The 26,669-nt window shown below is 51.0% G+C and overlaps 1 protein-coding gene across 2 annotated transcripts in view; it reads right to left on the bottom strand.

Moving 5' to 3' along the window:
• The window catches only part of MYO1E (myosin IE), a 76,336-nt gene that overhangs the window by 36,092 nt on the left and 13,575 nt on the right, over positions 1-26,669 (bottom strand). For both annotated transcript variants that reach the window (XM_053272022.1, XM_053272023.1), the window contains exons 2-7: positions 12,263-12,406; positions 7,878-7,967; positions 7,107-7,201; positions 3,610-3,697; positions 610-699; positions 46-177 (exon numbers count right to left, since the gene is read on the bottom strand). In XM_053272022.1, the coding sequence (XP_053127997.1) occupies positions 46-177; positions 610-699; positions 3,610-3,697; positions 7,107-7,201; positions 7,878-7,967; positions 12,263-12,406 (639 nt within the window). The remainder of the gene's footprint in view (positions 1-45; positions 178-609; positions 700-3,609; positions 3,698-7,106; positions 7,202-7,877; positions 7,968-12,262; positions 12,407-26,669) is intronic.

The raw sequence follows: 26,669 nt of genomic DNA, 5'->3' as shown, positions 1-26,669 counted from the left end.
ACTTTTTTAAAAACAACACCCCAAAAAAGTCAGAGGGCCTCCAACCTGGTAAAAAATGTGGAAGCTCCTCTCCCCGGGATTCCTCATGACCACTCGGGACTTCTCCAGCAGGAAGTTGGAAATCTTGCCTCCATCTGGTTCCCCACCTGGGCTAAACTGGATTTCAAAATATTTCCCCTGCAAGAAATAAGGAAGTGGAGATTTGAAAATGGATTGAAAGTGTCCTAACTTGGAAAGAGAATACCTTCCTGCACCGGAGGAAAGATGCAGAAAACCTGCGCCCAAGTCCTCCCCTCTGCCTTGCCAGTGCTTTGTTAAATGCCAGGAGATCAACACTGAGTTGTTCTTCACACACTGGCCACCACCCTCAACACAAAATCTGTTACTTCTTGGTAGATGCAAAAACAGCTGAGTCAGTGGCTTAAAAGAAATGAAGCTTGCCCACTCACAGAGAAGTTGGGGACAGTCCCTCCCGCCTCCCCTTCTGGCCCGAAGAACCCAAACAGGGAAGCCTCTTCCTACACAGAAAGGTCCCAAGCACCACCACCACCACCACCACCACCACCAATGCTGAGACGCATTTGCAAGTTCTTGAAAAGGAGAACTTACAAATCTGCTGGAATTGTTGTTCCGGACAGTCTTGGCGTTCCCAAAGGCCTCCAAGAGAGGATTCGACTGTAAGATGATGTCCTTCACATGCTGAAAGAAAAAGACGAAGGTAGAAGGACCTACTCCAAAAAGGGCTCCCTCTCCCTCTCTCATATTTAGACTCGTAGGGATAAATGGTGCTTTGGCTAAATGAACCTTTTGGCTTGTTCCTGGAAGGCAGGTCTTAATAAGCTCGAAAAGAGCCCCAGTTGCCCAGGGGAGAACTGAAGGAACTTATCTCCCGGAAGCTTTCATGAAGGGCTGAGAAGCTCGTCTGCCCCAATGATGAGTAAATCCTGCTCTGCCTTTTGATGGACTGCATAACCCAGGGGTCTCTCAGCCTTTGGTCCCCGGAGGTTGTTGGACTACAGCTCCCATCATCCAAAGCCACAAGGGTCAAAGGCTGATAGGGGTTGATAGGAAACCAGAAACGCGGCTAAACAGTCTGGCACTCTCACGGGTTTACATGGGTGAGGTTGTGGGTTCGAATGTGACCAAGAGAAAGAAGGTCTGCGATTCAGAAATCAAGGAACATGCCCCAAGTGTCATCCTTCAGAGGGTTTCAGGACTGGGCAGGGGGGAGCCTCAGACCAGAGCAGACCAGAGCTGCTGCCTGTCAGAGCAGGCAGAACTGGGGAAGACAGACCAGAGGCCGGATTCTGTAGGCGGCTGCATCATCCCGTCTTCAGCAGTTACAAGAGGAGAGCTGGGGAGGAGAGCTGGCCCTGTGGCAGCAAGCATGGTTTGTCCCCTTTGCTAAGCAAGGTCCGCCTTGGCTTGCATTTGGATGGATGGGAAGCTCTGTAAGATATGGGGCCACAGCTCCTTAGAGGAGCATCTGCATGCTTGCCGGCAGAAGGGCCCGGGTTCACTCCCTGGCATCTCCACTCGTGATTCAGAAAGACCACGGCCTGAAATGCTGGACAGCCACTGCCGGTCAGTGCAGAGACAATAATGAACTAGATGGGCCACGGGTCTGACTCCTATGGTCCTGGTCTGCCAGGCTGACCCCATGCATTTGATCATCATAGAGACTCTAGGCAAAAATGAATGGCAGGGAAAGGCCACTGAAATGCCCAAGTTCCTTCCAAATGGCCCCAGGAAGGCCATCTGGCCACTGAATGGGCCACTGGCCATTTGGAAATCCCATGCCTTTCAATGGCCATTTGGAAGGAACCTGGGCATTCCAGGGGGCATCCCATGGCATGCATTTGGGGATGTCCTGATACTAATCCACCGTAGGACTTGCATGCTGACGATTCCGGGTCCAGCCTCTGGCAGCATCTCATAGGAACATAGTCAGACCCTTGGTCCATCTAGCTCAGAATTGTCTTCACAGACTGGCAGCAGCTTCTCCAAGGCTGCAGGCAGGAGTCTCTCTCTGCCCTATCTTGGAGATGCTGCTGCCAGGGAGGGAACTTGGAACCTGGATGCTTTTCCCAGAGCGGCTCCATCCCCTCTCCAGGAATAGCTGGGAAGGCCTCTCACCTCAAATGGGCCACCTGCCTTGAACGGGCTTGTAAGGCTCCTTTCAAGAAGCTGGGGAGGATTCCTCAACACACACACACACACACCAGTAACCAAGGCACGATCCACTCCATCACCTGGCTTGCGGGGTGACCCCTCCGTGTGGATCTGGCTTTTCCAGTATAAATACTGTAACTGAGCCAGTTATTTATGGTCTGTGGGTAAAGCCATCCCAGAAACAACCCAGTGCCACGCTTCCGCTGGGTCACTGGCTACTGACGGAGACCAAACCACACCAAGTGTTATCGTCGGCCCGCAGGGTGAAAACAGGAAGGACGGAATCAGCGCGAGGAGAGTCAAGCACAGAAACGTGCAGGGGGCTGAGGGGGCAGCAGAAGCGGCCGCCTGGCAGAAGGAGGCTGCGACCAGCTCCCCAGAAGGGCCTCCCCTCCTCGGCTGATTCGGCCACAAGCACAGCCCTCCGCAGGACTTCCCAGCCAGGCTGCTGAATTAGCCAGAGTGCCTCTAGCCAGCAACTGGTCTGCCCCACAGCCACAGAGGCTGGAAGGCAAGGCCCCAATCCGCTTACCCTCCAGGTCCCAATCCGCTTACACGGGTGCACAAGAAGGAGTCACGCAGCACTTGCTCCCTGCCTGCCCCTCCAGATAGCAATAGCAATAGCACTTACATTTATATACCGCTCTATAGCCGGAGCTCTCTAAGCAGTTTACAATGATTTAGCATATTGCCCCCAACATTCTGGGTACTCATTTTGCCGACCTCGGAAGGATGGAAGGCTGAGTCAACCTTGAGTCCCTGGTCAGGATCGAACTTGCAACCTTCTGGTTACAGGGCGGCAGTTTTACCCTGCGCCACCAGGGGCTCAGATGAGAGTTCAGTGCCCCACAGGTGCCTGCAGTCTGTGGACTGTGGAGTGAGTCTTTGCAGAGGACTCCTCCTAGGATGTATGGTCCCCAGTATCTAGTATTTAGAGGCAGACTGCTTCTGAACATGGAGGCTCCATATACCTTGCATAGTTGCCAGGAAGGGCTTCCATGAGCAGAAAGCTGAGGTGGAAGAAGCAGGAGGAGTTGCGGGTGGGTGGGAACAGGCGCCCCAGAGCCGTTTCAGAACAGGCCCCGCCCTGGCCAAAGACACCAGCAACCTCTGTTTAAATATGTCTCTGTGGAAAGAGCAGCAAGAGGCAGTGAAGAGGCTCCACCAGTGACAACCTCCTCAGTCCTGGTTAGTGAGGAGAATGATCTCTTCTAGAGTGATGGCGCCGTGGTGGGGCCCCCAGCAACCAGGAGCTCTTTTCCTTCCCATGCGGCTCTCTTCAGCCACAGGTTAGCTCACTGAGCAGGTGAGCAACAGGGGATACCATCTGCGAATGCTCAGGAGTGCCACACACAACCCCACATGCCGCCCATGGTGTGCTGCAGGCAGCCCTCATTTTTGCCCAGCTGCTCCCCCCACCGCCCAAGACGTGCTCACCTGCACTTTGGGGCCCCCTCCTGATATTCTGGAGATGTAGCTCATGATGTATTTGGCTGCCACAGTCTTCCCAGCACCGCTTTCACCACTGGGGGAGAAAAGGCAACAGAGTTGAAGACAGCCAAGTCACAGACCCCCAAACTATGGTTTCGCTCAGAGGTGGCTGGTTGATGGCCACCATGATGGGAGTTATAGACCAACAAGGATGGGAGTTATAGTCTAACACCAGCGGGATGGCCTTGGGCTGGCCCCCTTGGTCTAGCATCCCAAGTATGAGCAGTCTTGGGCCTATGGGCTCCCTTCTCCCCTCAGACACAGAGATCGGAAAATGCAATGTTCAGGGTGGAGGCAACCTAAGATTCGCACCATTCCATCTGAACCCAGCAAAGTACGGCTTGCACACAGCTTGTCCACAAACCAGGACTGCAAACCCCAGTTCCAGCAGCGTTCCCAAGCCATTGTTTCCCCCCATCTGAATGAAACGGCAAACAATGGCTTATTGCAAAACCAAGGATGGAGGCTTCTAATCGCCAGGCACAGGAGAGGGAGAAGCACCTGAGCTCAGCACCGCATCTAAACAGCCTCAGTGGGTCACCATTTCCCTCCTAGCTCTTTACAGTTTTATTGATCAGTGCCCTGGTCATTGGCTCAGGATAAAAGCGATAAACCAAGCAGGACAACCGCATGGCATTTATGAGCTGTATCCGCAACCCGTCCTTGTGGCTTCGCTTCTTCTGGGCCCTCCCTAAAGGTCAGTGGACTCCCTCCAGGGAACTGTGGCCATTGCAGCAAAAGGATTCTTCCAGAGCCCTTGTCCTCTGCTTCCGCCCTCTTCGATTGCTTTTCCAATAAACACAAAATGTACTCTGCTAATTTTGTCCCTTTGGGGATGCCCCACCAAAAATATTCCGCAACATTGTAAATTTGGAAAGCAAAGCAGGTCTAATGACTTAAGGCCACTAAGAAAAAGCAACACATTATGTATTCCGTATCCATTTCAGGGATTTCTATTTTTATGCCTATTAAGTATTTCCATATACACTTTCAAATACTGCAGTGTGCAAACTTAAAAACAGAGACAGGGGACGGGGTAGGCAGTGAAGGAGTCTTTTGCAACTACCCTAACTACATTTTAAAAATAAAATTCATTTCCAGCCCTGCAGTTTTTTAATTTGGAAAATCAAAGTGAACAAGACTGAAAGATGAGATAGCAGAGGTTCTCCAACTTGGGTCCCCAGATGGAGGGAAACGCAGAGGGCAGACGAGTTGCTCTCCATCCAAGAGAGGAAGGGAGCAGAGTGGGGATATTCTTGCCCCTCAGAAACAGGGAGCTGGGCAAAAAGACACACCCTTCTGTGATCCCCTGCTCCCTGAGCAAAGAGGCACCTTTTCAAAAGTGCTGATTTCTCTTTATTGAGCAGGGGGAGAGCAACTGGCCCTCTCCATCCCCAGCACAGCATCCCTCCAGTGGCTGTTGCTGGTGTCTGTCTTGAGTTTCTTTTTTAGACTGTGAGCCCTTTGGGGACAGGGAGCTACTTTATGTATTTATTTATTTATATATAGCTAGGTAAACCGCTTTGGAAACTTTTGTTGAAAGCGGTATATACATATTTTTTGTATTCTTATTCATATATAAAGAGATGAACAACACAGAATGCTGGGGACTCCTGCAGCATGAATGCTCAGTTGTGTTTTGCAGAGCAAGTCTCCCTAGTCTCATGGACTTGTCTCATGGCAACACGGGGCCACTTGTTGACAAAGCTTCCAGGAAACCTTCACCTTCTGTTGCTGCTTGACAAGCAGGTTGCTTCAGAGCTGGCTCAGCCGAGGAGCAGGGAGAGCAAGCGACGGATCAGGGCTTCTCCAGGCTGCCTCTCACCCCCACTATGAGCTCGCAGGCCAGCTGTTTCTCTCCCCTCCCCACCCTGCCCAGCATTACCCATCTGCAGACCGCCCTGCCTTCACAGGGCCGTGCTCAGAATCACGAGATCAAGGATGCTTGAGAGGTGGCTTCCAACGTGCTTCTGTATTGCTACACATTATTTGGTTGGGGGCCGGCCGATGATCGTAATAAATCCCATCTAATCTAATCTACACAAGCTGCTATTGCGGACACACCACAAGTCACCAGGGCGCTGTCAGCCCAAGGAAAGAGGCCCTGTGAAAGGGCCCCCTTTGGAGCGTCCCACCCTTCAGGAGAGAGGAGTGGGCTCTTTTATAACAAGATATTACCAAATGGGTTTGCCCAGGGACATTCCAGCCACTGCAAAGACTGTGGCTGACACCTTCAACCCATCGGCTCAAGGGGAGAAGTTAACTTCAAGCAGAGGCACTTGGGCATTTAAGTTGTAAACGTTACAAAATTCATATGGAAAACACATTAGCCATAACACTGCAGTAACGATCCATTTTCTAGGAAGTTTTTTCGTTGAGCTTATGACTGCAACTCTTTAAGTGTATGCCATGCGACACACACACAAACAAGAAGCTGAATTTCTAAGCACGCCACTATTTCTCTCCTTCGGTCCCTAGCCACACACAGGGAGGATTCCTGTAAGCACTGGAGAGGGCAGTTATTTTTAAGCTGCAGGGACCAGAAATAGAACTCAAAAAAGCCACAATGATGATGATAATATGCTGGAAAAACCAAGCTGGCTGATGCCGCCATGCCGAGAATGTGGTCCGTGAACGAGCACGGCAGGGAAAGAGCCCTCACTCCTGCATTTTCCTGATGGATTTTGCAAGGTGTTTGTCCCCATATAGGCAGTCTCAGACAATTCTGCCCCTTAGGACAGGGGCTTTCAAACTTGGCTCCCAGGATGCTGCTGAACTACAACTCCCATCATCCTCAGCCACAGCAGCCAAAGGCCATGATGGGAGTTGTAGTCCAACATTATCCGAGAACCCAAGATTGGGGAGCCCTGCCTTAGGATGTGGAGATATAGTCTAAAATTATTATCTGTATATATATTTATTATTCATTAGAAAATATCACATTAATACACACAGTACAAAAATTATAGAAGTTATGAGAGAGAGAAAACCCAGACACTATCAGCTACAAATTATTAGAATATTTAAACAAACTTCCAATGTTAATAACGTTCTAAAATTATTTTTAAAAATCCAATTTTATTTATTTATATCAACTTTGGGAACATTTGTTGAAAAGCAGTACATAAATATTTGCTGTCTTTACAACAGAGTATACTACTGTTAGATTAACCTACATACCTACACGTATGTATCCTAAACACACATATACACACAAACCCTCTCCATCCCCAGCACAGCATCCCTCCAAGTGGTGGCTATTGCTGGGGTCTACCTTGTGTGTCTATTTCAGATTGTGAGCTCTTTGGGGACAGGGAGCCATTTCAGTTGTTTATTTACATGTATGTAAACTGCTTTGGGAAACTTTTGTTGAAAAGTAGTGCATAAATATTTATCGCATTCCTATCAATGCAGCCAGGAAGACAGAAGAAGCCACTCTCTACCTGATGATGACGCACTGGTTCTCTCGGTCAATGATCATGTTCCGGTACACGTTATCTGCTAGAGCGTAGATGTGTGGTGGATTTTCATACTGAGCCTACAGGAGTGCAAAGACACTTGAGGCAAGGTGTAATCATCATCTCAACCATGAGTGAAAAGGGTCACAGACAAGAGGCAAACAGCTCCTCAGTCACCAGTGTTTTCGGCAAGGTTTCAGCCTCTTTCCCAAAGGACAGGAAAGGAACCAGATACTTGGGGTTTCCCCCCCCCTTTCCCTTTTCTTTTTAAAAGTAAATAGCTGAATCCCTGTCAGCCCAGAAATCGATGATGACACTGGTGCAATCCAGTGTCAGCTTCATGTTTTGGGAAGTGCAGGGCATCCTTCTCAGGGGGTCCCAAGGGGGTTTCTTCTCCAGCAGTGCCCCCGCCCTATGGCACTCGACAGGTGACCCCTGGTGCAACCTGCTACTGAGGCTAGAATGGTTAAACTCAGGGGAGGAGGAGAACAAGCTTTGCCGAATGAGACTCAGCATGGCTTCTGCACAGCAGATGAACAGCCTCATCTTGCATTTTGTGGACGCTTCTTATATTTGTTAAAGATGCTGTTCTCCAGTAAAATGCAATTTGGACACAAGCCATCAGGAAGTTATCTGGTGCAGCCCCACAGAAAATGAAGGGGAGCTGCACCAGAACTCTGCCATCGAGGAGGACGGGGGTGCAAAGATGGACAAGAAACCAACCAAACACAAAGCCAGGAGAAGACTCTTCCTTACCGCTCCTTGGTACATTTCAATCTCTTTCTCTCCAAAGTAGGGCATCTGCTTAAAAGGGTTCACAGAGATTAACACCGACCCAATATATGTCTGCGTCCAGAACAGTCAAGGCCCACCGCATTTCAAAGCACAGTGAGGGGGGCACACACACCCTCCCCCCCCGCCTTTGTTTCTCTGGCTCATTTATAACGTTGGACTAATTTGCTTAAAGTCAGCAGAAGCAGGCTGCTGAAACCATGCAGGGGTTACAGCAAGGATTCTCAGCGCTGGGTCCCCAGGGGCTGCTAGACTACAACTGATGATGGCCTTCGGGGATTATGGGAGCTGTAGTCCGGCCACATCGGGGGACCCAAAGCTGAGAATCCCTGGATTACACTCTTTCCATCACTGCAAGCAACAGCACTGAAGACCAGAAGAGAGAAGGCTCTGCTTGCTCCAGAGCTGAGATGCAGAGGCAGCGCTTCCCAAGAGGGGGTCCCTCCCTGCACGGGGCTCAGTGTCGGAGCTGCTTCAGTGATGAAAGGTTGAGAAAAAGGACATTTGCCATGTGTTTGTGTTTTGTGTGTGTGTGTCCTGCTCCTCCATGGGGCTCCCAGCCAACAAGCTGATTAGGGCCACACACAGGAATATAGGAGCCTAGGAAGCTGCCTTATGCTGAGTCTGGCCCTTGGTCCATCTAGCTCAGGATTGTCTACACTGACTGGCAGCGGCTTCTTCAAGCTTGCAGGCAGGAGCCTCTCCCAGCCCTACCTGGAGACGCTGCCAGAGAGGGAACATGGGGCCTTCTGCAGGCAAACATGGAAATGCTCTTCCCAGAGTAGCCCCATCCCCTAAGCCCTAAGGGGAATACCTTGCAGTGCACACACATGTAGTCTCCCATCTGAGTGCAAACCAAGGTGGACCCTGCTTAGCAAAGGGGACAATTCATGCTCACTACTGCAGGACCGGCTCCCTCTTCTGGGCTGAAAACAAGAGGAGACATCAGGGAATTGTTGCAGGGGCAACGGATGACATTCCCCTCCCCGCACAGCCCCAATCCAAAACCACCCCACCTGGGGCACCTTTTTGGACAGGAGATGAACATCCTTGTGGCACACCTAAGGCGAGTCGAGGCGACTGGAAATAGGGAAGGACAAATGCTCTACTCCAGTCCGGGCGCTGCGTGTGCTCCTGTGTCCCAGTCCTGTGAGCAGGATCGCGGGGAAGGAAGCGATGGTCGGTTTTATTTATTTAGCATATTTATATACTGCCCCAAACTCACATCTCTGGGCAGTTTACAAAAAGACAAAGATTTTTTTTAAAAAAATCAAAACATTAAAATAATTTAAAACCATAAGAATCCTAACGAAAAGCCTGGAGGAATAAATGTTTTGCAGCAGCTGAGGCTGAAGGCCTCTCTGTCCGACTCCTGAAAGACCAGGGAAGAGCTCTGGGGGCCCAGCCGCTGCCACCGCTGCTTAAGAGGAGACCACTTCCTGCCCCTCGGACCTTGGGTTTTCTCTTACACACCATCAGCAAACAGAAGCGGGCTCCACTCCAGAACTAGAGGAGGGCATCCACCCTTCCTGATTTAGGAACATAGGCAGCTGCCATATGCTGAGTCAGACTCATGGTCCATCTCGCTCAGTATTGTCTTCCCAGACTGGCAGCGGCTTCTCCAAGGTTGCAGCAGGAATCCCTCTCAGCCCTGTCTTGGAGATGCTGCCAGGGAGGAAACCTGGAAACTTCTTGCTCTTCCCAGAGTGCCGGCTCCATCCCCTGAGGGGGAAATCTCTTGCAGTGCTCACACACTTCTAGTCTCCCATTCAAATGCAACCAGGGTGGGCCCTGCTTAGCTAGGGGGACAAGTCCTGCTTGCTCCCACCAGACCAGTTCCGGCCGTGTGAACTAGCCACTGCTTAACGTAAATGCATTTCGGCAGGCAGCACCAGGACATGCTTCTTGCACTTGGCCCACGGGTGCCGTGTGAGTGACAACAACATCTAGGGCTCCACTCTCAGCACACACAGAGCTGCACAACCAGGGCTCAGTGTCGTACACAAGAGCCCATTGTTGTGGGGCAATAACTGCAATGTGATGTCACCCTAGCCAGCCAAGGAAAGCAAGTGGGTATACATTCCCACAGTATGCAGAAGCCCAATCTGGACGGGCTCCCAGGACGGCAGCACCCCCCAGGGCACCTGCGTGGTAAATCAAGAACGTCCTGTGTGGCCGTAAAACACGGAAGCAGGTGCCTGATCCGCAGTGTCCACATTTCAGGAGAGGATCGAATTGCCTGCGGAAGGGCCCCTTTGCAGAATGCCACCCAGGAATGAGGAAGGGGCCTGCACAACAGCACAGCAGCCTGGCCACGATGGAGAGCGAGGCCTGCCCAGCCATTGAGAACCGGGCAAGGAGGGAGCTGGGGCCGCAGCCTGCTTGCCCGCTCCGGAGAGCTCTTGGGAGACTTGGCAAGCCAGGGTGAGGTTATGGGACCTCACTGGGAGGGAGAGGGGAAGGAGGGGCCAAGGCAGAGGATGCCGGCGGGGGGGGGGGGGGCGGGGAGAGGGCACCCCAGGACCAGGGAGACCTTGCGTCCCACAAGACCAGTGTGGTGCCACGGCTAGAGTATCGGACGAGGACCAGAGGAGAGCCGAGTTCAAATCCCTGTTCAGCCGTGAAGCTCCCTGATGACTGAGCCAGTCATCACAGAGCCCAGAGCCCAACTTCTGCTGCATTCTCCTCTAACCGAAGATTAAATTCTGCTGAGTAGCTCGAAACTGGATTTTGCAACGGCTGACGATGCCAGAGTGCGAAAGCTCGGAGCAAAATAGCGAGGCATTGTGTTCCCCTTCAATGGAATCCTTTCATGAGGGAAGGTTTTGCTAGAAGGGAAGCAGGTTGGGCAGCCGCCACGGGAGCGGTTTTCCTGGGCGTTCACACTCCCCGGTACTTTTCACTTTCAAGCTCGGAGGAAGAGGCCTTGCCCAGCCGCAGAACCATTATTACCAACACACACTTAATGTTTGTAGGCCAAAGGAGAACAAGCATGTCATGGAACAACAGAAGGGACCCCACCCTTCTCTCCCCCCCCCCGCCAACAGGGTGCAGCAGACAGAAAGACAACAGGTGCAGATTTTCCTGGCAGAGAATGGCAGAGATTGGAGAAAAGGCTCCACCTGTTTGCTCTGTGGGGGGTTTTGTTTGTTTGTTTTGCTAGGCGAATTGCTGTTAAGAAGTGGCCTTGGTCCTGCTGTGTAGGATTGTTGCCAGTTTTTTTACCCAGCTACATGGCAGGCAAAAGAACAACAGGTGCAGCTTCCCCGTGCCTCACCTCTGCAACTCTGTACCTGGAAAGTATTATTATTATTATTATTATTATTATTATTATTTAAAAAAAAATATCCTGCTCTTCCTCCAAGGAGCCCAGACTCAGAGTGGTGTACTACGTACTTAAGTTTCGCCTCACAACAACCCTGTGAAGTAGGCTAGGCTGAGAGAGAAGTGCTTGGCCCAGAGTCACCCAGCTAGTATCATGGCTGAATGGGGATTTGAACTCAGGTCCCTCGGTCCTAGTCCAGCTAGGACTACAGTCCCCATCATCCCCAGCCACAAGGGCTTCGGGACTTGTGGCTGGGGATGATGGGAGTTGTAGTCCAACAGCATCTGGGGACCCAAGGCTAAGAACCCTGGTCTAACCTTCTTTAAAGGCATCTAAGCTGGTGGCCATCACCACATCCAGAACACAACTACAGGTTGTGTGGAGAAGCAGTTTCTGTTGTCTGCTCTGAACCTGCTTCTGATGAATTTCAATGGATAGCCCCAAGTCCTAGATGAGAGGGGGAAACACTTTTGGAAAATGCTGAAATGATAAGAACCATAACTCATAATATACACTTAGTGTTCCAGATTTGAATGGAAGACTCCATGTGTGAGCCCTGGAAGATGGGGCCGCTCTGGGAAGTGCATCAGCCGGCTTGCATGCAAAAGGTTCCAAGTCCCCTCCCTGGCAGCATCTCCAAGAGAGGGCTGAGAGATTCCTGCCTGCAACCTTGGAGAAGCCGCTGCCAGTCTGCGTGGACAATACTGAGCTAGCTGGACCATGGGTCTGACTCAATATGTGGCAATTTCCTAGGTCCCTATGAATCTGAAATGTGTGGTTACCCCCAGGACTCCTTCTAGTGAATGCACAGAAGGGGGATGCTAGGGTGAAGATTTCCTTCATGACTTCCCCGCTCCCCGCCTCCTTCAGAAGCTGGGGAAAGATAACTGTCCCCCTACACAGGAAAATATGCACAGAAAACAAAACAAAACAACAACAACAACAACAACATAAGTCTTAGGGATTCTTTGCGGAGATGGTGGGCTCTCACAACTCCATCCAATATCCGTCCAGAAAAGGATACAAATATATAGTCGTCCATGTATCGCTTTTTGAGGTTATCCACAATGGAGTCTTCCGAAATCTTGGAAAGCAGCACCATGTCGTCCATGCCGCTGTGCTTGACATTGTGGCTTTGCCAGTGGTACCGATAATGGCCTTTGCTCCCCTGGGGAAAAATACCATAGGGGCCAAGTTAACATCAAGCCGGAATAGGGATAAGACTAAAGGTAGCATGGCTGACCCACTTCTCGTTCCTGGACCGGCCAGCCAATTGTGTGCATTAGCAAAGGTGAACTGAACTTGGTTCTGTCGTCCCAAACAGGTCGAAACTCAAGCCCCAACATCCGGAGCTGATGGGTACAGGAAAAACCATGATGCATACTGGGCAGCAGCCTCAGCTAGCAGAAGAGGAATGAGCAGACCGCCCGTAAAATGGCAATTCAAACCCCAAGGCCCCACAAGTCTGAGGAATGGAGGTTACCCAGAAGCTCTGGACCAGATCAGCTGGGCATTGCTTCGTGGCTTCCTCCACATTGGGACCAGGGTCTGTGTGTGCCAGGCTCTGTTCAAACATGAACCAACCATCTATACCAGGGGTCCTCCAGGTTGGGTCCCCAGATGTCAGACTACAACACGCAAGGCCCTTGTGGCTAGAGAGGATGGGAGTCGTAGATGGACATCTGGAGGCCCAAGCTGGAGAACTCCTGATCGATACGACTCGGGTGCATCTATTTCTGTTTCCTTCAAACGCTTACAAGATGAGCTGCTAAAGTCATACACAGAAGTAGCTCAGGCAGGAGAAAACTTACAAACTGAGCAAACAAACAAAAAGCCGCAAGGGCAATAAACAGTGGATTTTTCTTCAAACCTAAAAGCAGAGAAGGAAGAAACACACTTTAAATTTTTAAAACATAGGAATTAAAAATGGCAGCAGTAAGATAACGAAAGATACTGAGAAACTTTAGAAACATTACAAGTCTCTGTGAACAGAAAGGTCTCAGCATGTCTCCAGCACCTAGTCTTTGGGGGAGGCGATAGATAGATAGATAGATAGATAGATAGATAGATAGATAGATAGATAGATAGATAGACGGACGTGTCCGTGTTGCAGATATGTGCCAAGGGAGGCCACCCCTCAAATGAGGCACCACCAGCACTGAGAAGGCCTTCCGTAGGCCCTCCAACTAATCTCACCCTCCCCAGGGCACCATGAAGTTATTCGGATGCAGATCTTAAACTCAGGGCAAGTTCACATGCGCAGAGGAGGCAGTCATTTCAGTCAAGGGTTCTTCTCAACTTGGGTCTCCAAATAGAGTTAGACTCCCACCACCCCCAGTCACAATGGCTTTCAGTCATCTGGAAGCCAACTCAGATCTTTCAAGACTGCTGGTGTTGCATCTGTAGGGATATGCAGGTGCAACTGGAGTTTTTGAGAAGCACAAGAGCAGAGCCAGTTTATAAGATACACAATTGTTGGGTCTTTTGATATATTTGTAAGTGGGTGGGGGGGACACACCCTGAAACCATTACACAGCCTAGAACAGAAAGGCTAACAGGACAAAGGACTGTTAGAACTTCCTTCCCAGAATAAAAGCAAATTAACCCGAAGAGGAAATCACCCCAGAGAGATGATTTCCGATTAAGCCTTATCAAGAGACAAAAACCAAAGGAGTGTGACTTGCCCCCAGAGGATGTGTCCGGGACAGAGGCGAGGAGGGGAAGCATCTCTTTTGCAGGGGCGCGAGACTAAACAAGAGAGAGAATCGGATGCAGCCGGAAGCATTCCCAGCAGCCTGCTGCTAAGAAGCCTTCTGAAATCTATTGTGCAAAGGTCTATAAATAGATCACAGGCATCTGGCAAGCACTTTAGGGTAATAAAAGAGATGAAGCACCCAGCAAAGAGGGCTGATGGCACCATATTTTATCCCACCGTCTGCGGCATCTGGTGCAGAGTCAAGCTCACGTGTATTTTGTTCCGATTCTTATGCAAGCTGCTTATTTTTCTAGGACAACCTGCTGCCTAAGCGATAAACTTTGTAGTCCAGCAGGAGTTTACTTGGAACAAAGTGGATGCTGTCTGTGCCCCTTCTCCAAGGAGGAGGAAGCAACCTTTGAAAAGCATTCAGAAGCTTCCAGAGAGGGCTAGAAATTGCAGCAAAAGCCCCATAGGATCTTGTCTGTTCTTTACAACCAGCCAGAGAGGCCTTTGTGTATGTCCCCTTATACATGCAGTAGGCAGAACTCCTTGCCATAGCTGCCTTGTACTGAGTCCGACCCTTGGTCCATCTAGCTCAGTACTGTCTACTCTGACTGGCAGTGGCTCTCCAAGGTTGCAGGCAGGAGTCATTCCCAGCCCTATTGAGCCTGGGGCCTTCTGCATGCAAGCAGATGCTCTTCCACTGAGCTACGGCCTCATCCCCTAAAGGAAAGATCTTAGCACAGACAATCCTCACATGTTATCTCCCTTTCAAATGCAAACCGGGGCAGAGCCTGTTTAGCAAAGGCGACCATTCATGCTCACTGCCACAAGACCAGCTCTCCATCCGCCAGGAGTTTTGTATGGATCCCCTCCCGGATGCCATTTGCTGGCACCTGAAGACCTTTTCATCCTAGCAGGCATTTCACCTGACCGGAAGCCAAGGGGCCCCAACTTCCATCCGGGATACGCTCACCTTTGATCTGCTGCCCCTGTTTATTTTTAAACCGTTTGTTGTCTCATTGTTCTAAAAGTCTAGGTTGCTTTTAACTTGAACTGTTAACCATGCTGGGTGTTCTTTTGAAAAACGGACAGGCAGGAGGTTAACATTCCTAATAAATAAAATAAAGACAGAGAGACTCTAACACCCAGCAGCTGGACGAGCAGCTTCAAGCTGCAGAGCTTCAACGGGTCAAGACCTGGTGCTGGAGAAGGCGGTGCTCAACCACTGTTTCAAGGGCAAGTGACAGGACTGGCTGTAACGGACCGGAGATACAGCCAGAGAGATTCAGGTTAACACACGACCTAGAAGAGACGCCCAGAGAGAGAGTCTCCATCCGGGATAGACTGGATGTTTCTCAAGTCGGGCACACATCTTTGAAAAGTCATGATCATGCCAGAGAACATTAGAGCCGGGGTTCCCAACCTGCGGTGCTCCAGAGCTTGCGGAACAACAGCTCCCATCATTCGCAAGTACGATTCATTGTGGCTGGGGATGATGGGAGTTGTAGTCCAGCAGCCTCTGCAGCCCCACAGGTTGGGATCACTTGCTTTAGAGTGTGCAAAGCATTCCACACACATGATCTTTTTGTCATCCTCCCAACAACCCTGTGCAGCTGGTCAGGATTATTAACCCGTATTGCAGATGGGAGAAGTGAGGCCATGGGGGGCGGGGGGCGGGGGATGGCCAAGCCCACAAAGTGAGTCCATAGCAGGAGAGAGATTCAAATTATGGCCTTCCTGATCCACAGTTCAGTGTCTGCCCCACCTTTCACAGCTGAAGAGAGCTGAAAGAGGAGAGAGTAGCCAGCACCAGCGAGGGTTTTTTATATCCAGGTTTCTTTGTTTCTTTACAGTTTAAAATTTTCCCTCTCGCCTGCCATGACTCAAGACCAGAAGGATATAATTACAGCCGCTTTGAGATGCAAATAGTTCTGCCAGGACCTTGCCTCACAGGAAACTGTCTGTGACCCACAAATGTTATTTTGGTCAGAGGGTAAAGTGGGTCAGATAGATTGTGAGTCCATAAAGAGACCCAACAACAAATGAAACAAAATCAAAAGCTGCCATCTGCAGCACACACCTCGGCCGGCCCCCAATGCTGCCTCCACCCCACTTCGGCTCCACATGCTACTCTGAACTTTGGGTCTGCGGGACCAAGAGGGACTCCTCCAGCCCTCTAGTCAGCCCCTGGTTTTCAAGAATCTCAGCTACCCAAATCCGATTCGCATCCACAGAAGTTGCTGCCAGTTCTGAGGCAAAAGGTTTTGGGCCAGCCGCTAATCCAGGAATGCCTCCATCTCCTTCTTCGACTCACAGCGGTCCATGCAAAGCCGCGTTTCAACGGGGGCGGCCAAGGCCCAAGAGCCTTCTACAGCACATTGGGAACACACACGCCAAGAGGCACCCTTCGTCCCTCCCTCGAGTCCCACAAGTGGGTCCTCCCAGGCCCTTTTGCACCAGAAACCGGGCACCCTATTTGCAAAGCCAGGAAAAGGCCATTCGTAGGATTGGACGGAGGGGAAAAACCAAGCGAAAACACCAGTTCCCAGAAAAGGCTGCCCGGCTGGATAAAGCAAATCCCTGGTGAGGTTTGTGTTCCAAAGAATTCCCTCAAGAGGCCAAAATAAGCAGACACTCCTCAACGTGCATCAGCTGCACAAGATAATCAGCACTGAAGATCACCCTTATAAGAGCTATCCGCATTTTTATCGTGGAAAAAATGCTAATTTTCAGTAGGAAACATTCCATAAATATTTTGCCTCTGCTTTTGAATATGGGCAGCTTTCTTGGTGCAAACGCAGGGCAGGGGTGTTACCCCCTGCTAGGTGACCCTTTACTGCGAGCATATCACAGCCCGATCCTGCGCATGCTCATTCCAAGCCGTCCCTGTTCAAGGGGACTTGGGCCACGTATCCAGAGACTGTGGCCACATTAGAATGCTCTCAGACATGGCAACCGCTCAAACGCATGCGCAGGCCTGTAAGCTGCATTGATAAGAGACGTACCAGGCAATGTTCCCCTTGGGAAGGAGAGCCTTCTCTGGGCTTATTATCATTTCATATGAACCTGCCCAAGGCCCAAAAGCCTCCTTTTCGGGAGTGTTATGGCAGGCGGGCACAGGGGCAGGGTCTTTTGGGTGGCGGCACCGAGACTGTACAATTCCCTCCCAAGGGTGGTCTGCCTGGGTCCCCTCCCCATCTCAGGCACTAAAAACATGTTTGCCTCCGTTTGTTTCCAGGATGCCTGATGTGGTAAGACAGGGTGGCTCCTTTATTCTCATTTTTGCCAGTTTTACACTCGATGTTGTGCAGCACTCTGACACTTTGGGCATTTACTCTTAAATGGAAAAGAGAAGACAAACTCTGGGAAGAAGAGAGAGAGAGAGAGAATTTAGAGGCAGAGCGTCTCAGTTGCCTTCTTGTGCATGGGGCCGCTCAAGGCCATTTCGATCTCAGCCGAGGCGAGGAAGAGGCCAAGCAGGACCTCCTGGTCACACTGGCTCAGCAGGTGGAAATTTTGTGCACTCCCTGCACCGTCATGGCTGGATTTGCCCCCTCTCTGTTTCTGTCTCCTTTGCAATGGGGTGTGGGAAAAGGGACATCCCAAGACGTTCCTGTACTTGAGGCAAAGCTGCCTGGCCCAGGGACCCAAATGGCGGCCAGCCCCTTCCAGAAGCATCCCTTGCCAAGGGCCAGCCGCCACCACCTCCTCCTCCTCCTCCGGCTTCTGGAGGGTGAAGAGAGGTGCTCCTCTGGGCATTGTGGCTGGGGGTGCTGAGATGACTGGCAGTCCAGCAGCATCTGGGGAGCCAAGGTGGAGAGCCCCCGTCTCAAAGAACGGGGCTGTCTGACAAAGCCTTCGTAGCCCACCTTTCCCTGCTCACACAAAAACTCAGAGCAACTAACAGGAGCCATCTATAAGACACCCCGAATGTGACAGGCCAGTGGAAGAGCTTCTCCCCTCCCCACGATGCCGAGCACTTGCCGTTGCTGGAGTCCAAGGTGGAAGGGGCCAAGTCACAATGGACCCAGAGAAAGGTACTTCCCTCCTCTGCTAAGCCTCACAGTTGATGGCTGGCCCCATCTGGAAAACATGCTTGCCTATGCTACAGGGTTGTTTTAAGGGTGGCCTCAAGAGGATGAGGCTGTTCACACAAGCAGCCCTACTGCTCGTAGGGCTGCTTGTATGAAGCAGGGGGGCTGATCCTGGCACCGCCCTCCCAAGTAGCCTGGGATTTCTACCCATTCACCTGGGTGAGCGCACCCTTTTACACAGGCACAGAGTCGAGGGTATGCTTGGCCTCCATGCAGCCCAAGCAGACAGAGCCAGGCACCTCGAGTGCCCGACTCACAGAGGAAGCCCTCAGGGCACCGTGCGATACATTGTGGGAAATCTGGAGACTGGGATGCCACGCAGCTGCCAAAGCACCAGTCATGTGGGTGCATGAGATGCGCAGCCCAGAACCATGCCTTAGCGCCCAGGGGAGGGGGGAGGAAGGTGCTATCCTCGCTCCCGCCCTCCCCAGAGCTCTCAAAGTACTGTGTGAACAACCTCATAGTAGTTGAACTCTGTGTCTATGCTGTATTGTCATTTTTAATATGTACCAATGCCTTGTCCTTCAGTGATTCTCTGGCCAAGAAGCCGTTGCTTCTTCCAGAGCAGAAAACCAAAGTTAAATCTTAAAGTTAAACCTCCTGTTGCAGAGAGATTGTCATGGGTGAAGTGTGTGTGGCAACTGCTGTGCATCTCCACGTTTTCTTTTGGCGTCCTGATCTTCAGCCACTCAACCTATTACCTGCCTTGAGTGGAAACAGGCTTTGAAGTCTGTTGTGAAGATGATAAATTTGAAGCCCTAACAAATGCTAGATGCTGGTATTTTGCCATAGTTCTTTAAGCACTGAGGATAAAAGCACTTTATTCGATGGTGAGCCTGCCTGTACTTTTTAAAGAATAAATTGCTTCGGATTGTGCGTTGAAAATACTTTCATCATGCCGTACAGAATTCTCTCTGTGTGCTTAATAAAATATCAAATGCACATGGACTCCCTGGCCGGCACTCCACCAATCCCCGCTCAGGAAACAGGAAGTGTTTGCTGTCCCAAGATGTTTTCAACTAACAGCTGTGACACAAAAGCTGGTTCAAAACTTAGAAGCCGGTAGAAAGGTCTTTTGGCTGGGAAGAGAGCTAAACCCGACACCTGCCTCTTCTTTTGTTCTTGCTCCAGAAATGCTAAAACTGAACAATGTGGCTCTAAATCCTGTCCTGTAAACAGAGGAGAGAGCCTTCCCAACTCGCTTGTGGATTGCCTTCCTTGGGCTGCCTCTCCATTCAGTTTACACACACACACACACACACACACACACACACACACACGGGATGAAAAGAGAGGAGACACACCTCTTCCGAGGAAGGACATGTTGCGTCAGCCGCTGATCTCTCAGCCTAGCCTACCTCACAAGGTTGTTGTGGGGATAAACGTTACCATGTATACTACCCTGGGCTCCTTGGAGGAAGAGCAGGATATAAATGCAAAAATAAATAAGCAAAGGACTGTGAGTACTATGTTTTCAAACGGCACACTGGCATGCCTGCATGCACACACACACACACGCACACTTTCCATAACCTGAAATTTGGATTCGAGTCTGAGGAGGAGGAGTCCAAGAGTGGAAGAGGCAGATCAGAAGGATTGCGTGGAACTGAAAAACCAGAACCAAGCCCAGTTTTACGCAGCACTATTAAATCTTTACGGCTGCATTTCCCAGGCTCTGCAGCCTACCTTGTTGCAGGCAGGCAGGCAGCTCTCCCTGTGCAGCCAAAGAGAGGCGGGAGAGTGCTGGGGAGTTCCCTCCCCAGGCGCTGCCCCTCCAGCCACCAAGCAGGTGCCCTTGATCGCTGGCATCTGGCTCTTATTTGGGGCAGCCATAAATTGCCCAGTCCTGTTGCTCACCTGCTCGGGTCTGTGTGGTATACACTTTGGTTAATACAAGAGTTATGCCCCATGCAGAGAGAGGCGGAGGCTTGAAGGAAGACTGGGAAAGCACAGCATTTCTTCCCCCTCCCGCTTTTTTTTGGGGGGGGTGTAAAGTGGTTTTTAAAAGGGGGGAAACCCCATGCCTTCACATCTCTACCCGTGCCACCTGGTTTCACAGAGCTGCGTCTCCCTCACCCCTGCACATGACCCGTTATTAGGGCTGCCGTATTCTGGATCTCCAAATCTGGGTACTTCATTTGCATACCATGCAAATTGGCTTGGAAATCATTTCTGAGCAGAAGCGTGACTGCACGCTGTGCTCCATAACTCTGCTTCTACAAGAAGACTTCTACTAAGCTAGAGCTTAGCTCTTTTTAAAAAAAGAAAAGAAAAAGAAAGCTGAGATCTGGGTGCATCTGGGTGGGCTAAGCAATCTGGGTGAGATGCTGAGAATCCAGGTGAAACCCAGAATTCTGGGTGTGTGTGTGGTTGCATGGCAACTCTACCCGTGGTGTATGAGAGTCGCTGCTGAACGTCCACACACACCGCTACAGAATGGTCTGCAAGCTCAGGCCAGGGAGCCATCCCAGCCGGCAGCCGGTTTCCAAAGAGCAGCCAGCCAGCCGTCCCGGGAAGCTTACAAGGAGGGCATGAAGGCAGCGTCCCACTGCTGCGTGCCCTCGGCCTCTGGAAACAAAAGCGGCAGGCACGAAAAGAGTGGCACTTCCCAGCAGAAAGCCTGAGCAGGAGAAGAGGCAAAGCATTCACTGCGGGTGTTCCTGAACAGCCTCAAAACAACGTGTGGACGTGTCGGGTGCATTAGCTCATGCAATGGCCTCTTGAATATGCTATTCTGGATCAAGCTGGTCACTGGCCGCAATACAGCGACTGGATCTGGACATGGGGGCAAAGGCAGAAGGCTCAGACCCAGGCTCCTCCTTGGCTGGTGAATGTCCTGCTCCTAACGCTGGCAGTAGGAGATGGGAGCTGCAGGTTGCATAGTGGACGTGCCTCTGCTTTGCTTGCAGAAGGACCCCAGCTCACTCCCTGCAGGACACCTGCCAGATCTGCCTGCTGAGTCCCCACATCTCATTTTCGTTCTGCTAGCCAAAAGCTCTTTTCCAAGCACTTCTCTGGTTTCTGAGGTTTCAGCCACAGGCCCACAACCTACATAACCTTGAGGACTAGCAACTTGGTCCCCAATCAAGCCTCAGAGTCTCAGGAAGCTGTGCATATTCAAACAGCGTGTTCTGCCTTTCTTCTGGTGAGCTGTGGCATACACACCCACCTTACGCTGGTCTATGCCCATAAAAGCTCAGCCTCCAAAGATAAACAGAGCCTAACTTCCTTTTTCCTCTCTGAGCACTACAGTTGACTCAGAGGGACCCTTAAAAGGGCACACTGGAGGACGCGGCATCACACGCGGAGGGCAAGGCGGCCATATCCTGCTGCAGCTGCCCGGCTTGCTTAGGGAAACCCAAAGGGGGCAAGGAGGAGCCTGGCCTGGGCTTCCTTGTTTGCACACCTGCCCTGCAGAGCCGATAACAACAGAGCCCTGGGAACACGGCTTGGACAGCCGTGACTTCACCTGCTAAAGGAAGCCCAACAAAGGCGCTTTAAAAAGAGGAGGATATTTGAAGCACTTGGAACCCACACGGAGTGCGGGAGAGCAAAGTGGGGCCCCTTCAGTTATCTGAAAGCATCCTGCAGGTCTTGATGCCAACAGACATTATTTCCGTGCAGGTGGCCTCAATCCTGGCTCCCCCAGATGTTGTTGGACTACAACTCCCATCATCCAAAGGCCATGGTGGCTTGGGATGATGGGAGTTGTAGTTCAACATCTGGAGATCCAAGGCTGAGGCGGACACCTGCACTAGTGGCGTGTGTGAATCGTGCGCTCAGGATTGGTCTGTCTTTCCAAACAGCAGCTTCAAGAGCACTCCAAGGAGATCAGAGCCATGGAACAGGGAGAGAGGCCATTGCTCACTGAAGGGTCCCACCACAGCTGCAAATGCAGCGGGGATGGGGGGTGGGTGTCAATGGGAAAACGGCAGCCCCCTCCCCCAGAGTCCCAATCCAGCAGCTGGTTTTTGTGAAGAAGTCAGAGGGAATCCCAAGCACCAGATTCAAACATGCCACTGAAGGGATCCTTGGTGAAATGCGACCGATATCCACAGTGCCATCCGTGTGCACGGAACTTTGGCAGAGTCCCATAAGCAGAAGAGGTGGGCCCCTGCCCCAAGGAACTTACTTTAGAGCAGAGGTGCACAACTTAAATGTCCCAGTGGGCCAGGACCAACCATGACTTGATGTGTCAATTGACCTTGGGGGCCCAGGGCCATTTTCAGCACATTAATCATTACATTAAAATCATCATTAAAAATATTAATGAAAGCAGTTTTAGTTACTGGTCGATCCCTTCCCCCATTAAGGGACCCATAATTTTTAACCAAGGACAATGGCCAGAAAATAGTCAGTGGGGTGCCTGGAGTGCGTGCCAGACCAAAATCAATGCTCAGTCCTCTTCCCTCCCCTCCCTAAATTGCTGTCACTTTCAGGCCTGCAATCAGAGGCAGGCTGGCTGGCTGGCTACACGCACAGCTGCTTTGATGTAACCTACCAGCACCGCAGGGAGATGCTTGACTAACCAGCAGAAGGTTGCCAGACAGTTCCACCTCTATTGGGCAGCAGCGATACAGGAAGATGCTGAAAGACATCTTCCCATTCTGTGCGGAAGATGGCCGTGGTCAACCCCTCCTGTATTCTACCCAAGACCACCGCAGGACTCTGTGGGCTCCAGGAGTCGACACCGACTCGAGGGCACACTTTAAGCATACACACAACCGCACTGTAAGGCTGCATAACACTTCACCTTAAAACTTACATCTCCAGACTTTGGGGCTTTTCTAACTTGTGCAGTTCTCCCTCCGCCCCCCCCCGCAACCTTTTTGTTTTGCTTAATATTGATTGTATGTACTTAACATATTTTTATACCACCCAAAACTTCCAGCTCTGAAGAAGGCATATCCAACCGGAAGAAGAGTTTTGAAGAACTCAGAAGCTTGCTCACTACTCTATGGCATTGTGGTTCATCCTAAGGAAGATATGGCCTTACTGTGGCTTTTGGATTCTGTCTACATGTGCTTGGTTGGTTTACACACACACACACACACACACACGATACAGGTTTGTATAACAGTATACAGTTTTATAAATATAACTATGAGGGGGTGTTCCTAAAAAGGGGGGTTCTCAAAGGACATTGTGGTTGGGGATGATGGGAGTTGTAGTCCAACAACACCCGAGGACCCAAGTTTGAGAGCTGCTGAAACAGAACATTTCCGCTGCTGCAAAAGAAGCAACTTTATGGAGGGAAAAACCTCAAGCAGCCGCCACCAAGGCAGCAATCTCCAAAATCCAACGGAAACATTTCTCACGCCATAATACACATTCGAAAGACAAGGTGAGGCAGGATCCGTCTCCAGCTCCTTGCCAGACTCCCTTTTTGAATGTTCAGTGTTCTTGCCGGGGCTAACTCTGCAAGCCCATCTCCACCGATCTCCTCTAGAGAAACAGAAAGAGTCAGCGGCTGCCTCTTGGCCCAGCCTGGCTTTCTGCACGGCCACCTTCCCAGTGACTTAACTGTTCCTGCATCACCGGCAACCAGCAGCACACACAAGAGCTGGGTCCCACCCAGAGCTGGTCCGAGCAGAGGCTTGGCACCTAACTATTTGGGGGCACAGAGGGGGCCAGGCACAGTCCAAGAGGCAGCAGCAACTAGGCATCCCTCGCTCCTCCGTCAGGGACACGGCACTCTCTCTCGGCCTGCAGCAGGGCGGCATGATGGGGAGAACGCCAAGCTACCTTACAGGATTGCTGGGAGCCAGGGATCCCAGCCTTAGGAACCTAGGCAGCTGCCATATACTGAGTCAGACTACAGGTCCATCTAGCTCAGTATTGTCTACACAGACTGGCAGCTGCTTCTCCTGAGTTCCCCAGATGTTGCTGAACTACAACTCCCATCATCCCCAGCCACAAAGGCTGATGAGAGCGGTAGTCCAACATCTGGATACCCCACGGTTTAGACCTCTGCTGTAAGGATTTTGGAGATAGAGTGTTTAGAACAGTTGAAATGCACTATTTAGTAGTAGTAGTAGTAGTAGAAGTCTGAATATTTGTATACTGCTTTTCAACAACAACTCTCAAAGTGGTTTATGTGGCAAAATACATACAATGGTCCCCTGACCCCAAAGGGCTCACAATCTAAAAAGAAACCTAAAGGTAGACACCAGCAACAGCCACTGGAGGGATGCTGTGCTGGGGCTGGATAGGGCCAGCTGCTCTCCCCCCTGCTAAATACAAGAGGATCGCCACTTTCAAAAGGTGCCTCTTTGCTCAATTGGCAGGGAGCAAACAACATTTGGCCAGACGTAGCCACAGCCTGCCTGACAAGCACAATGCAACTTGATTTATCCTTTACAGTCAGGACAGGCAACTCCAGCTCCCGCAAGCTAGAAATTCCCGTGTCCAGCTTCATCGGCCACAGGATGAAGACTTTTTGGGAGGACCCTTTTTGCTTCTTCCCCAAATGGGCGTCAATAAATCCGTCGCCTCCTTCTAGAGCCAGGCCTGCCTTGTTTGTGAAGGGCACGGACCCCGCACGGGAGGGAGGGTTACCCGGAGCCCTCCCGGCCAGCAAACATTCCAATTAAGATGAGCGCACACAGCATGGAGGTGCGACGGCCATGGAAACCCACATTCATTTCTGAAAAAATGCAAAGGCGTGGGGGGGGGGAGGCAGGGTGAGAGGATGAGTGATACAACCCAAAAGAATTAAGATTCCTATAAGAAACAGATGCAAGACATGAGTGAGCTCGAGTAAAGGCGGACTACTCATGATTATGGCAACATGCACCCTACAAGCACACCTCCCACCCAGAGCTCGCTTCCGCCTTGTTTTCATCTGCACAGAATGCAACACACTGAGGCTGCATTAGCCCAAGTCACAACTACAAGCCGGCTCAACAGCATTTAAGCCACCGGGGTCTCCTCCCTCACCAGGAATTTAAGTATCCACTTGTAATTGCGACAATTTGCCAAGCAAAAGCTCCTCTGTGTGACACGTGGATGAATGTCCTGTTTGTCCTCTTTCTTCAGTTACAGTGAAGCATTTGCTGAATACGATGCTGGCAAGGTCTGCGGCCGGCCACTGTGGCTTCCCAGCTGGCCCTGCACACAGACGCCTCCGCTTTTTAAAGGAGGCTCTGCCTCCCAAAATCTGTTCAGATATAAGCCCCAATGCAGGACCCACAAGCTAATACAGGGTGTCTCAAACTTGGGTCCCCAGACGTTCTCAGACTACAACTCCCATCATCCCAGCTGCAATGACTTTGGCCACTGTGGCTAGGGATGATGGGAGTTGTAGTCCAAAAACATTTGGGGACCCAAGCATGAGATGCCCTGGGTTAACAGGAAGGCTTCTGGGTATACCAGGTCCAGGTTTATCAGTAAATCTTAACCAAGAACAGCAAGCACAGACCTGTGCAGGTGTCACAAATCTACAGGAACACAGAAGGGCTGAGGAGAGAGCTGGTCTTGTGGCAACAAGCAGGACTTGTCCCCTGAGCTAAGCAGGGTCTGCCCTGGTTGCATATGAATGGGAGACTTGATATGTGAGCACTGGAAGAGATTCCCCCTCAGGGGATGGAGCCGCTCTGGGAAGAGCTGAAGGTTCCCAGTTCCCTCTCTGGCAGCATCTCCAACGAGATAGGGCTGGGAGAGAGACTCCTGCCTTCAATCTTGGAGAAACCGCTGCCAGTCTGTGAAGACAAGACTCAGCTAGGTGGACCAAGGGTCTGACTCAGGATATGGCAGCTTCCTATATTCCCTAAGATCATTCCTGGCTCTGTACTTGAGATCTTTTTAGGAGAGAAAAGCTGGTCTTGTGGTCGCATGCATGCCTTGTCCCCTTAGCTAAGCAGGGTCCACCCCAGTTGCATATGAAAGGGAGACTAGAAGTGTGAGCACGGGAAGAGATTCCCCCTCAGGGGATGGAGCCACTCTGGGAAGAGCAGAAAAAGGTCCCAAGTTCCCTCCCTGGCAGCATCTTCAAGATAGGACAAGATTATTATTTTTTTAATAGGACAAGATTTTTTAATTGAACCAACAAACTACCAAAGCATACAGTACGTTGCCAAAGCACAATTATATACAAAGTGGTTGTTTGTACATCATATATCTACAAAGATCTACACACAAGGATTTGGAGACCCACAGGGTTATAAAGTATATGCAGGCAGTACTGTAACTCGGGGATGGGTACTGCCTGCAACCTTGGAGAAGTCGCTGCCAGTCTGTGTAGGCAATACTGAGTGAGATGGACCAAGGGTCTGACTCAGTATATGGCAGCTTCCTCTGTCCCTATGATGGGGCTGAGGGGCCGCCCAGTGAGTTTGTGACTCAAGTCAGCGCTGGAGCAAGAAGTGCCCAGTCCCCTCTCTTTGACACAACGACATGACACCATCTACCGAGACCAGTGGGGTGCTCAGCCTTGGGCCCCCAGCTCCTATCACCCCCAGCCACAATGGTCTGTGGTCGGGGACAATGGATGCTGCAACCCAACAATATCTGGGGACCCAAGGCTGAGAGCCCTCCTGGCCTAGGCACCACCTCCCCATGCCCTATATCACCCACTGCTTTCCAAGACGCCTTACTGGAGCTTGCTGTGTGCGTGCAGCGTAAGTGGCTGCCATTGG

This window comes from Hemicordylus capensis, chromosome 10 (genome assembly GCF_027244095.1).
Source record: "Hemicordylus capensis ecotype Gifberg chromosome 10, rHemCap1.1.pri, whole genome shotgun sequence".
In the NCBI taxonomy this organism is placed as follows: Eukaryota; Metazoa; Chordata; class Lepidosauria; order Squamata; family Cordylidae; genus Hemicordylus; species Hemicordylus capensis.
The sequence above is the reverse complement of the archived record's forward strand: the minus strand, read 5'-3'. Positions and strand labels throughout refer to the sequence as shown.